The following is a 13,078-nucleotide window of genomic DNA, read 5'->3' as shown; positions in this document are numbered from 1 at the left end:
ATGACAGGTCTTATTCAGTTTGCACTCCAGATGTTGCTATTTATAGACCCAATAGACAGGATCTGCTCAAAACTAATGAACCCAGTCCGGAAATAGGTGCTCTAGATCCTGAAATACAAGCACCCTCTTATACAGAGGAAATACCTTTGATGTCTAAAGTCAAAGAGGCAAGTGTTTCACAGGTCCTTGCGAATACCTCTCCAGGTACAGATTCAAACAGATATGTTACCAGATCTGGAAAAACAGTGATACCAAGGATAATTGAATCAATGTAATAGAACACTCTGTCTGTCAATCTACAGGAACTGGTAGTTAGGTGATATTGACTATGAAGAACTTAATGATCTTTAATTTACAACCAAAGTTCATGGACAATAGTAACTACAGGACAATGGGTCATTTGTAAAAGGAAGTAATGACTATTTAATCTTGGAGAAAATCTGTTTCTAACTGCATGGTCATTACAGATCAATGGACCTATCAGCCTGAATAGCTGTATAATGGATCTTATTGATAGAAGTGTGTCATAAGATTTTTCGTTATTTGTTATGAATAATTATATATGTACATGTTGTTTACTTAAAAAGGAGAGATGTAATTGTATGTATATAGTAACCTGATCCGGCAAGCCTGGAAGAGTTGTGTGCCCTTCACTATATAATGTAATGCATGCTTTATCTGAGCCTCACATGAGCTTAGCAAGGAACTACTACACATTAAATATAGTTAGAGCACAATCGTTGTCGTTCTATATATTACTCTATCATAGTAACATAACAGTTTGATGATATTTTAAAACATTTGAGTTGTGACCTTGACCTTGAGCTGGCATGGATGAATTTTGAGTACTGCACATCGTCTTGATAAGGGAAATATTACAGCCAAATCACATTAAAATCCTTTGAGTGGTTTAGGAGATACAGAGCAGACACAAAATGGAAGGCTCAAACCTTTGACCTTGATTTGTGACCTTGACCTTGAGCCAACATGGCTGACTCATGAGTTCTGCACATGGTCTTAATGAGGTGATCGATATCATTTGACCCAAGTTTCATGAAAATCTTTCAAGGGGTTTAGGAGATACAGAGCGGACACAAAATGGAAGGCTTAAACCTTTGGCATAAAGTTGTGTCCTTGAACTTGAGCCGACATGGCTGACTTGAGTGCTGCACAATGTATTGATGAGGTGATCATTTGACACAAGTTTTATGAAAATCCTTCAAGGTGTTTAGTAGCATAGCAGAGCAGAGCAGACACAAAACGGAAGACTCAAACCTTTGACCTCGAGTTGTGACTTTTACCTTGAGCCAACATGGCTGACTCATGAGTGCTGCACATATAATTTGACCAAAGTTTCATGAAAATCCTTCAAAGGGTTTAAGAGATACAGAATAGACACAAAATGGAAGGCTCAAACCTTTGACATGGCTGACTCATGTGTTCTCACATCGTCTTGATGAGGTGATCATTTGACTCCTTCAAGGGACTTAAGTTACATGGAGCGGACCAAATTGTTACGGACGGACAGAGACCATTTCTATACCCTCCACACCACCCCCCCCCCCCTCCCCCACAAGTGGCAGGGGGTTTAAAAAATCTATTAGCCGTCTTAGGAAACATTGTTGTAAGTACCTTAATATTATTTTTTTTAATTTCTACATCCAGAAGATAGAGCAGTCTAAAAATATTACTTAATAAGTATTATTTCATGGTGCATTTCCATTGACCGTTTTCTTTAGAGAAAGTAACATCAGACCAAATAAAGAAAAGAATAAAGCAATGAATAATGGTTACATGTACCATCTGAATATAAAAATACATTAGACTGAATAAAGTATGTGTGAAGACCTTACACACACTAGCTTAAATCTAAATAGCATTATCAAATCTTCCATCACATATATTTCAGGCATGGGCAGGCACCTGGGTAGAATCACTGACCTTCCGTCAGCCAGCAGGATCACCAGGGTTCCTTACTTTCCCAAGCTAGATTTAGTTTATACTGTTTTATTAATCCCCCGCCGTGGCGGAGGGATTATAGGAATGGTCTGCGTCCGTCCTTCCGTCCGTCCTTCCGTCCTTCCGTCCGTAACAAATTCGTGTCCGGTCCATATCTCCTAAACCCCTTGAAGGATTTTCATGAAACTTGGGTCAAATGATCACCTCATCAAGACGATGTGCAGAACCCATGAGTCAGCCTTGTCGGTTCAAGGTCAAGGTCACAACTCAAGGTCAAAGGTTTGAGCCTGCCATTTTGTGTCCGCTCTATATCTCCTAAACCCCTTGAAGGAATTTTATAAAACTTGGGTCAAATGATCACCTCATCAAGACGATGTGCAGAACCCATGAGTCAGCCATGCCGGCTCAAGGTCAAGGTCAAAACTCAAGGTCAAAGGTTTGAGCCTTCCATTTATTGTCCGCTCTATATCTCTTAAACCCCTTGAAGGAATTTTATAAAACTTCGGTCAAATGATCACCTCATCAAGACGATGTGCAGAACCCATGAGTCAGTCATGCCGGCTCAAGGTCAAGGTCAAAACTTAGGGTCATAGGTTTGAACCTTCCATTTTGTGTCCGCTCTATATCTCCTAAACCCCTTGAAGGATTTTCATCAAACTTGGGTCAAACGATCACCTCATCAAGGCGATGTGCAGAACTTATGAGTCAGCCATGTCAGCTCAAGGTCAAGGTCACAACTGAAGGTCAAAGGTTTGAGCCTTCCATTTCGTGTCCACTCTATATCTCCTAAACCCCTTGAAGGAATTTTATAAAACCTGTGTCAAATGATTACCTCATCAAGACAATGTGCAGAAATTATGAGTCAACCTTGCCAGCTCAAGGTCACGGTCACAACTAAGGGTCGAAGGTTTGAGCCTTCCATTTCGTGTCCACTCTGTATCTCCTTAACCCCTTGAAGGATTTTCATCAAACTTTGGTCAAATGATCACCTCATCAAGAACTCATGAGACAGCCATGTCAACTCAAGGTCAAGGTCACAACTGAAGGTCAAAGGTTTCAGCTCTGTATCTCCTAAACCCCTTGAAGGATTTTCATGAAATTTTGGTCAAATGATCACCTCATCAAGACGTTGTGCAAAATTCATGAGTCAGCCGTGTCAGTTCAAGGTCAAGGTCACAGCTAAAATCAAAGGTTTTACCCTTTCACTATCCATAGCAGTGATTTAGCTGTCTTTCAGACTGCCTTGTTTTAGTTTGATTGAAATGAAAGCTTCAAATTTATTGGAATCAGTCTTGAGTCACTTCCTGGAAAATCCTACTTAGGTGTCATATGAGGTATGGTTGTGCCCCAGTGGGGCTTGAACCCACGACTCCAAGTTGAGTAAGTTTTCTAACCTTCATTGGCAAGGGGCACATGATTCAAAGTCTGCGACATTAACTACAAAGAGACCAACTACTGCCCATTGTTATGTCAGAAGATCTATTGTAGTACAGTAACAACTGGTCTCTCACTAGAGTAGTCAGGTTCTTGTTTAACCCAGTAACCTTGAGCTATCACCTTGGGATCATATCAAATCCTTAACACTAGTTTCGGGATTGACAAATGAAGACCTTGCCTAAGGCAAAATCTAAACATGATATTATTACATATTTGTTTTTTTTACTCTCCATTAAGTTACAATGGAACCGGAATAATTTTCTATATCGATACGTGAATTTCATATCGAGTGTGTGACATCATTTTAAAATGTGTGTTGTTACGTTTTTTGAAATATATCTGTATTTTCAATTTTATTCAGGCTATTGAACAATTTCATAATACTTAAATAATATAAATGTGTAGATAAGAATGTAATAAAAAGATTATTAGCTCTGCATTGGGAAATATGCACTTGTTCGTGCGACTTTAGGATAGCAATATTTCCAATTTAGAACTTGTGCATATTTTTCTATACAAAGCTAATACCGGTAACCTATAAATATATTCCGATTTAATGAATATAACAGCAAAACTTTAAAACAATGATTTATTAACAAGATCTTATATTCAGAACATCATTTAGTAGCAATATATTTAAATAATTACTTCTTGATAATGCTTAACAACAAGACATATGTATATTTATGTTCACAAAAATGTATACAAATGTATTCATGTAGTACACATACATGTATGTATAACTTATTCAATTCATACCTTTCAATGACACAATAAAAATATCATCTTACATATCTCGAAGTGCGAAAAGTGAAATATATATGCCAATACAAATCAGTTTATAGGACAGACTTCTGTGAGAAGATATACTTTTCAATAAACCTGAGATAACTTTAGAATTTTGTTAGAAAGGTCTTAACAGTTGCAGCAGACTTGCTCCATGCGGCTTGTATTGATTATGGATACTTATTCAGCTATGGTGAATTTTTAATGCCATTATTTTCAAATAAGTAGACATAAAATGTATGCAAAACTTAAAAAGGTATACTAAACATGCATGTATTGAAAAGTAGTTTGAAAAATTTGTAAAAACCTATACAGAATCTTGATTTTGCTGATAATTTCAGAAGTTTCCCAGACATTTTACTATATCAGGAACATTGCTTTTGTACTTTCAAGGGATATTTTGTATTCTTATGTCAGTAAGTGTGTGACAAGTACCATTTCATAACATACAATATTTGGCAAACTTTAATATGTAAACTCTTTTAACTTTGGTTTAACATCAATGCTTATTTCTTCTCTGATTTTCTAAGTCCTGAAATCCTTTGTTTAACTCATTTTTAAATCTGTCACTGAAACTTTTAATTGATGTTGTTGTATCTGATGGTGAATTTGGACCTGGCCTTGATAACTTGTCGAAACCTGAAAATGTAAACAATACAATCATGTTAAACATGCCAAGTGCATTTTATGTAAAATATGCAAGATTTACTCTTAATAAGTCATGTGCTTTTAATGTAAAAGACTAAATGAGCCACGCCATGAGAAAACCAACATAGTGCATTTGCGACCAGCATGTATCCAGACCAGCCTGCGCATCCGCGCAGTCTGGTCAGGATCCATGCTGTTCGCTAACGGTTTCTCAAATTGCAATAGGCTTTGAAAGCAAACAGCATGGATCCTGACCAGACTGCGCAGATGCACAGGCTGGTCTGGATCCATGCTGGTCGCAAAAGCATTATGTTGATTTTCTCATGGCGTGGTTCAAATCTTAAACATGACATGTATTTTACATGTAATGTAGGACTGATTAACTCTTACCCTGCTAAATTTCTATAATGAACTTGTCCATCTTTCAGTTTTGACAGTACTATTAACTGTTAAAAGGGGTACATACCAAAACGATACTGACTGAATGGCGAACAGTGCAGGTAATGATCATTCAATGCAGTCTGATCATGATCTGCACTGGTTGCAAAGGCAGAATCAATCATGTCCAGCATGATAATGGTTAAAAATATATACAAGATTCACTTGCATTCAATATATGACAGTTATATATCTTATGTAAAATATTATTTACATATACAAAAATTAAATACTGGTATATAGCTGATCATGATCAACCTCCCTATCAAGTTTCGTTATCCTAGGCCCAAAAGTTCTCAAGTTAAAGTCCGGAAACCGTTTAACTGTTCCGGGTCACTGTGACCTTGACCTTTGACCTACTGACCTCAAAATCAATAGGGGTCATCTGCTAGTCATGACCAACTTCCCTATCAATTTTCATGATCCTAGGCCCAAGCGTTCTTGAGTTATCATTTAGAAACCGTTTAATTGTTCAGAGTCACTGTGATCTTGACCTTTGACCTACTGACCTTAAAATCAATAGGGTCGTCTACTGGGCATTACCAACCTCCCTGTGAACCTTCATGATCCTATGACAACGCATTCTTGAGTTATCATCCGGAAACCGTTTAACTGTTCCTTGTCACTGTGACCTTGACCTTTGATCTATTGATCTCAAAATCAATAGCGGTCATCTGCTGGTCATGATCAACCTTCCTGTTAATTTTCATGATCCTAGGCTAAAGCGTTCTTGAGTTATCGTCTGGAAACCGATTAACTGTTCTGGGTCACTGAGACCTTGACCTTTGACCTACTGATCTCAAGATCAATAGGGGTCATCTGCTGGTTATGATCAATCTTCTTATCAACTTTCATGATCCTAGGCCCAAGCGTTCTTGAGTTATCATCCGGAAATGGATTGGCCTATATACCAACCTACCCACAGACAGACATCTGCAAAACAATATACCCCTCCTTTGAAGGGGGGCATAAAAATGCCATGTGCATCTTTTTAAATGTACAAGACTTATACTGAGTATGTACAAGAATGCCAAGTGATTTCATGTAAAATATAGGGGTCTACAACTTACTAGGTAAAATATGGCATTACCATTTTTTATAAGAATGACCTGTGCAATTTATGTAAAATATACAAAACCTTGTAATATAAGTTTTGAATTATTAAGTGCAAATACAGCAAGCCTACTGCAAAAAAAATGGTACAGACAAAAATATCATGAATAATCTCAGTAGGAATTAAGTTGTGATACCTAACCCTATTTATGACCTGTGTCAATATATTTATATTTCATTTATTGGTTTTGGAATTTACACAAGCTGCAAACATTTATCTTGATCATTTTACAATATCATGGGGGTGGTATCACACCCTAATGGATTTTTTTGTATCTACCCTTACATTAGCCTAATGGTTTTTGCAACTTACAGATATGATAATGGGATTATAAAAGTCTCCTGTTTTTTCATTCATTCAGTAATGATATCAGACAATTTCAGAATTATGCCGACCATACCCGTTAAGTGACACTGGTTGTACGGCAATACATTTATTGTAAATGATACCTGGGAAGTGGACATTAAGCCACAGTTCCTTTCAAAATCATAAACAAGTTTTACTTGATGAAAACAAGAGGACCGTGAAAGCCAAATATCGCTCACCAGTGTTTCACAGCTCAGACAGGCACAACAAGAATTTTTACTACCAAAATTTAATGATTCTGAAAACAGGCAGAGATTTCAAAGTTTTCCATAAAACCATTATAGGAATGATAGACCCATCCAAAGCCAGCCATGTTCTTTGTTTTGACAAATCAAGATGGCTTTTAGTGGACTGTCAGCAAAGGACCCTTTCTGTGAAATTATTTCAAAATCAAACCTGTGTTTTAGGAGGTGATGGCATTTGAAGATTTTTCTATTTTCAACTCTGGCAGCCATGTTTAGACAAATCGGAATAATTTCATATGAACAATCTTCAACTCTTGATAGGTGGCCACCCAAGGAACATTTCTGGGAAATTATTTTAAAATCAGACCAACTGTTTAGGAGATGTTGTTTGGAGTTTCTTTATAATTAGCTCTATTAGCCAAGTTTTTGATGAATCAGAAGAACTTGATCAATCTTAATAAAGGGTCACCTAAGAAGCATTTGTGTAAAACTGTAATGAAATCAGAAAAACAGTTTCTGACAAGAAGATTTTTGAAGTTTCCACTATACATGTATATACATTCTATGCTCTCTGGCAGTCATGTTTATTGATGAATCAGAATAATTTGAACAAACATGGTAAAGAGTCACTCAAGGATCATTCATATAAAATCATTTAAAAATTTGGGCCAGCAGTTTCTGACAGGAAAATTGGATGAGCAATTTAGGAGTTGTCATTTGAACATTGGCAGCCATGTGTTTTAATGAATCAGAATAAGTAGAAGGTGACCCAAGGAAAATTTCAGAATCGGATCAGCTGTTTAGGAGATATCATTTGAAGATTTTTCTTTTTTAGCTCTGGAGGCCCGTATGTACAACCAGGCAGAACTGTTCAAATAATTTTGGTAGAAGACTATCCAACAAACATCCACCAACTTCCATCAAATGATTTCAGATGAGATTCATTTGTAAGGAACCTTGGACAGATACATGTAGACAATGGGTGGTAGATGCTGAGTGACCAGAAAAGCTCACTCCCGTCACTCTGAGCTCAGGTGAGCTAAAAATAAGCTGATAGGAAATAAAAATGAATAACAGTTTGTGAGGAAATGCAAAGGATAACTAGAAGATGCTTTTGTAGAAAAGCGCATGTCTCCCCCAATGCATAGTAGTAACAGGCAAGAACTCAATAGGGTACAGAGCAAACGTCCAAGAGACCCCTATGGTTGGCTGCAAAAGAAATCATCTACTTGGCATGTCCAAATATACCAAGACGTTTCAACATTCTGGGCCTAGTGGATCTCAGTTAAGGACTGGAAACGGTATTCCATGTTCTGGCCCCTGTGACCTTGATCTTTGACTGAGTGAACCCAAAATCAATAGGGGTCATCAACTCTGCATGTCCAATCATCCTACAAAGTTTTAACATTCTGGGCCTAGTGGTTCTCAAGTCAATCAGAAAGTCTTCCATGTTCAGGCCCCTGTGACCTTGACCTTTGCTCAAGTGACCCAAAAATCAATAGGAGTCATCTACTCTGTAAGTCCTATTACCCTATTAAGTTTGAAGGTTCTTGGTCAAATGGTTCTCAAGTTATTGATCGGAAATGGATTTCCATGTGACCTTGACCTTTAATAGAGTGAACCCAAAATCAATAGAGGTCATCTACCCTGCATGTCCAATCATCTAATGAAGTTTCAACATTCTGGGTCAAGTGGTTGTCAAGTTATTGATCGGAAATGATTTTCCATGTTCAGGACCCTGTGACCTTGACCTTTAACAGAGTGACTCCAAAATCAACAGGGGTCATCTACTCTGCATGTCCAATCATCCTATGAAGTTTCACATTCTCGGACAAGTGGTTCCCTAGTTATTGACTGGAAATGGTTTTCCATGTTCAGGCTCCTGTGACATTGACCTTAAATGGAGTGACCCCAAAAACCATAGGGGTCACCTACTATTATTATACCAGATTTATGTAGCGCCCTTTTCATGATAAACGCGTTCAAAGGCGCTTTACATATAGCAAACGCAGCCACACAGGGTGCAAAATTCATCCTCGACTAGTACAGACACAGAGCTATCTGACCAGAGGGACAGAGTGAAATAAAGCCCCCAGCACAGAGAGAAATCATTTTAGATACAGGCCTGTCCGGCTAACTTAGCCTAGCTCTTTGCAAAAAGACAGTCTCGTTCTTTAACATGCCTGGTGTATAGCACCAATACACGCGAAGCCGTCTTTCCTGGGAAGAATCAGTACAGGCCTCTTAGGTGGGTGACACTCAAAGCATCTCAGAAATTTCCAGTGCCTGGACCGGGATTCGAACCCCAGACCTCTGGATTGATAGCAAGGGTGTTACCACTAGACCAACGGCCCACCTATTCCATAAGTCCATAAGTTAAAATTTAATTTTGTCCAAATATGTTACCTTTTTGTTTAGCTTGTAAGAACCAGTACACTGTCATTCTTGCTGCATATCGAATAGGTCCTGTCTCTGATAACTGTAGGAAAAATAAACTATCTTATTAGAACATTTCACATATTTACAAAATACACAAAATAGTAAGGTCAATTTCAAAGCAATACATTTCTAATGCTGCATGTACTTGTAGGCGATAAACTGAAACAGGACATACTGTCTTCCCGTAGGTATTCAAATAATACTGTAATTCTTGTCAAAATAGTACAGTTATTATCTATTTTAAAGATAACATTTGCATGCTTACATAGCGTTATTGAACTTTATACTATAACTATCCAATGACATTAATTTTTTAAAAGATTTATTCTGGATCCTCTGGAAAATTGCTCAGTCTGGTTCCAAAGTATTAATTTAAAACTGAATTTACAGACCAGTCTCCAAACTCCAGCAGTTAATTGGTAATTGCTGAGCACAATCTTGAATTGACCAATAGCAAGGATGCTTCCTCTGACTGGTATCTAAACTCAGACTGGTCCTAATGTATTTGAGATGACAATGGAGCCAGTCTAAGAAACTCCAGTGTTTAGCATGTGGTTTCTGAGAGCATTTTTGAATTTGACAAATGGCATGACGATATTCTAAGACCAGTTCCTAAATATGGAGCCCATACTCACCTTCTGAATAAGCTGTTCATTGTGAGTAAACATCCTGAAATAGAAAAACAATGTAAAATAATTGGATATCTATTCAATGAACTAAGTTACATGATTGGACAAAAGAAACAGAATGAGAACTAACTCTTGTAACATCATCACCGAAAATGAGTGCATTTGGTTTTATGGCGAATCAACACAAAAAGGTCATATATAGCCGAGGTCACAGAAAATGAGAAGATCAAACAGCTTGCCTATAAGATTCTGCAATTGGAATGCTCCTCATCTGTCTGGTCCCTTTACACCCACTATATTAATAAAATTGAAAAAATCCAACGCAGACCCATCCACTTGGTAAACTAGATGCCCATGGGCAACATGCCGAGCCCAACAGCTGTCAAAAGGACTGGGAGTTGCACGCGACACTCTGTCTCATTTGGGCAAACATTTATGCCAAATGCTCTAAAATGCAGAGTATTATGAACGCTATCATTATAAAAACTACAAAACAAGTGTCAGTATACTGATATTATCATTAAATTCCGGAAAAGAACTGCCTAAAGGGGCCCCACTTCTGGACAGTCAAACGCCTTTAAAAACTCACCAATTTCAAAGAACTGTTACACACGTTTGTTTTGATGCATTTGCAATAGCGTGTGAGTGTTGAAATTCACATAACTAGGTGGAAGACGTTTTCAGCAATTGTTTATTTTTATTTCTTTACAAATGGCATTCATTTTCAAAGGGGGACAACTTTTTCAGAATATTTTAAGTACGAGATAGTACGGCAGAACATGTAATGGTCAGGTAAAATATTGGTAACGATGTTGTTCGTTTATAAAAAATTTGTGTTTTAGTGATATACTCCTAAACCTTAGCTCCCCTTTCAGGTATTATTAGCAGATGCTCAAATGTAACACTATACTAAAAATATTTCAGCCCTGACTGGAAACTGAACATGGGACCTCTCACACCTAAGGCGAAAACTCTGCCACGTTGCTATAAAAGATATAACTTCTCAAATAGGGTCAAAAGCTCTACAGGGCTTATGTTCATTGTTTCACTAACTGATGGTAAACAATTTTTACCTTTTAGCAGGAGCAATAGTCTGAATAGATAGATAGTTACAATTTCAGTAAAAATAAAATTTATAGTACTTTTCTAAGACAGAGTTTTTGTAGGGGGTGTCCTGGTAAATTCAGACATCGGCATAATTCGGATAGTTTTAAAGTCAAATCTATAACTAGAAAATGCTTTTGTAAAAAAGCGCATGTCTCCCCCAATGCAAAGTCCTATAGGCAAGAAGTCAATAGGGGTCAGGAGCGAAAGTCAAAGAGACACTGATGGTTGGCTGCAATAGGGATCATCTACTTGGCATGTCCAGTCATCCCGCTAAATTTCAACACTCTTGGCCTAGTGGTTCTCAAGTCACTGTTCAGGCTCCTGTGACCTTGACCTTTGATCAAGTGACCTCAAAATAAATAGGGGTCATCTACTCTGCATGTCCAATCATCCTATTAAGTTTCAACATTGTAGGTCAAGTGGTTCTCAAGTTATTTCCAAAAAATGATTTTACATGAACAGGCCACTGTGACCTTGACCTTTAATAGACTGACCCCAAAATCAATAGGGGTCATCTACTCTGCATGTTCAATCATCCTATGAAGTTTCAACATTCTGGGTCAAGTGATTCTCAAGTTATTGATCGGAACTGGTTATCAATGGTCAGGCCTCTGTGACCTTGACCTTTAACGGAGTGACCCCAAAAACAATAGGGGTCATTTACTCTACATGAACAGTCATCCTATGAAGTTTCAACATTCTGGGTCGAGAGGTTCTCAAGTTATTGATTTGAAATGGTTTTCCATGTTCAGACCCCTGTGGCCTTGACCTTTAACAGAGTGACCCTAAAATCGTTAGGGATCATCTACTCTGCATGACCAATCATCCTATGAAGTTTCATCATTCTGGGTCAAGTGGTTCTCAAGTTACTGACCGGAAATGGTTTCCAATGTTCAGGCTCCTGTGACCTTTGACCTTTCACAGAGTGACTCCAAAATCGTTAGGGGTCATCTACTCTGCATGACCAATCATCCTATTAAGTTTCAACATTCTGGGTCAAGTGGTTCTCAAGTTACTGACCAGAAATGGTTTTCAATGTTCAGGCCCCTGTGACCTTGACCTTTAAGGAGTGACCCTTAAATCGACAGGGGTCATCTACTTTGCATGTACAATCATCCTATGAAGTTTCAACATTCTGGGTCAAGTGATTCTCTAGTTATTGATCAGAAATGGTTTTCCATGTTCAGGCCCTTGTGACCTTGACCTTTGATGGAGTAACCCAAAATCAATAGGGGTCATCTACTCTTCATGACCAATCATCCTATGAAGTTTCAACATTCTGGGTCAAGTGGTTCTCTAGTTATTGATCGGAAATGGTTTTCCATGTTCAGGCCCGTGACCTTGACCTTTGATGGAGTAACCCAAAATCAATAGGAGTCATCTACTCTTCATGACCAATCATCCTATGAAGTTTCAACATTCTGGGTCAAGTGGTTCTCTAGTTATTGATCGGAAATGTTTTTCAATGTTCAGGCCCCTGTGACCTTGACCTTTGACGGATTGACCCCAAAATCAATAGGGGTCATCTACTCTTCATGGCCAATCATTCTATGAAGTTTCAACATTCTGGGTCAAGTAGTTCTCTAGTTATTGATCGGAAATGGTTTTCAATGTTCAGGCCCCTGTGACCTTGACCTTTGACGGAGTGACCCCAAAAACAATAGGGGTCGTCTACTCCAGCAGCCCTACAACCCTATGAAGTTTGAAGGTTCTAGGTCAAATGGTTCTCCAGTTATTGCTCGGAAATGAAGTGTGACGTACGGACGGACGGACGGATGGAAGGACGGACGGACAGACAGGGCAAAAACAATATGTCTCCTGGGGGAGACATAATTATATGTTCCCCCATCCGATAATGCCAAATTAAGTATCTTTTGTAAAAGGCAGTGGCTAGATAGCCAGTTCCGGCTACCTAGACCTTTAGTCTACGTAGCCAGTTCCGGCTAACTAGACTATAGGTCTAGGTAGCC

General features: G+C 38.2%; 2 protein-coding genes across 2 annotated transcripts in view; one reads left to right on the top strand and one right to left on the bottom strand.

Annotated features, from left to right (window-relative positions):
- LOC123561315 (collagen alpha-1(XIV) chain-like) overlaps positions 1-13,078 on the top strand; it is a 54,780-nt gene that overhangs the window by 29,846 nt on the left and 11,856 nt on the right. The gene's annotated exons all lie outside the window — the stretch shown is intronic.
- Positions 3,972-13,078, bottom strand: part of LOC123561319 (protein NCBP2AS2-like) — a 116,756-nt gene continuing 107,649 nt past the window's right edge. The window contains exons 2-4 of the mRNA XM_053553354.1: positions 10,008-10,043; positions 9,340-9,412; positions 3,972-4,821 (exon numbers count right to left, since the gene is read on the bottom strand). Of these exons, the coding sequence (XP_053409329.1) occupies positions 4,682-4,821; positions 9,340-9,412; positions 10,008-10,040 (246 nt within the window). The 5' untranslated portion in view covers positions 10,041-10,043 and the 3' untranslated portion in view covers positions 3,972-4,681. The remainder of the gene's footprint in view (positions 4,822-9,339; positions 9,413-10,007; positions 10,044-13,078) is intronic.

The sequence above is a fragment of the Mercenaria mercenaria genome, chromosome 10 (assembly GCF_021730395.1).
Source record: "Mercenaria mercenaria strain notata chromosome 10, MADL_Memer_1, whole genome shotgun sequence".
Classification (NCBI taxonomy): domain Eukaryota; kingdom Metazoa; phylum Mollusca; class Bivalvia; order Venerida; family Veneridae; genus Mercenaria; species Mercenaria mercenaria.
The sequence above is the reverse complement of the archived record's forward strand: the minus strand, read 5'-3'. Positions and strand labels throughout refer to the sequence as shown.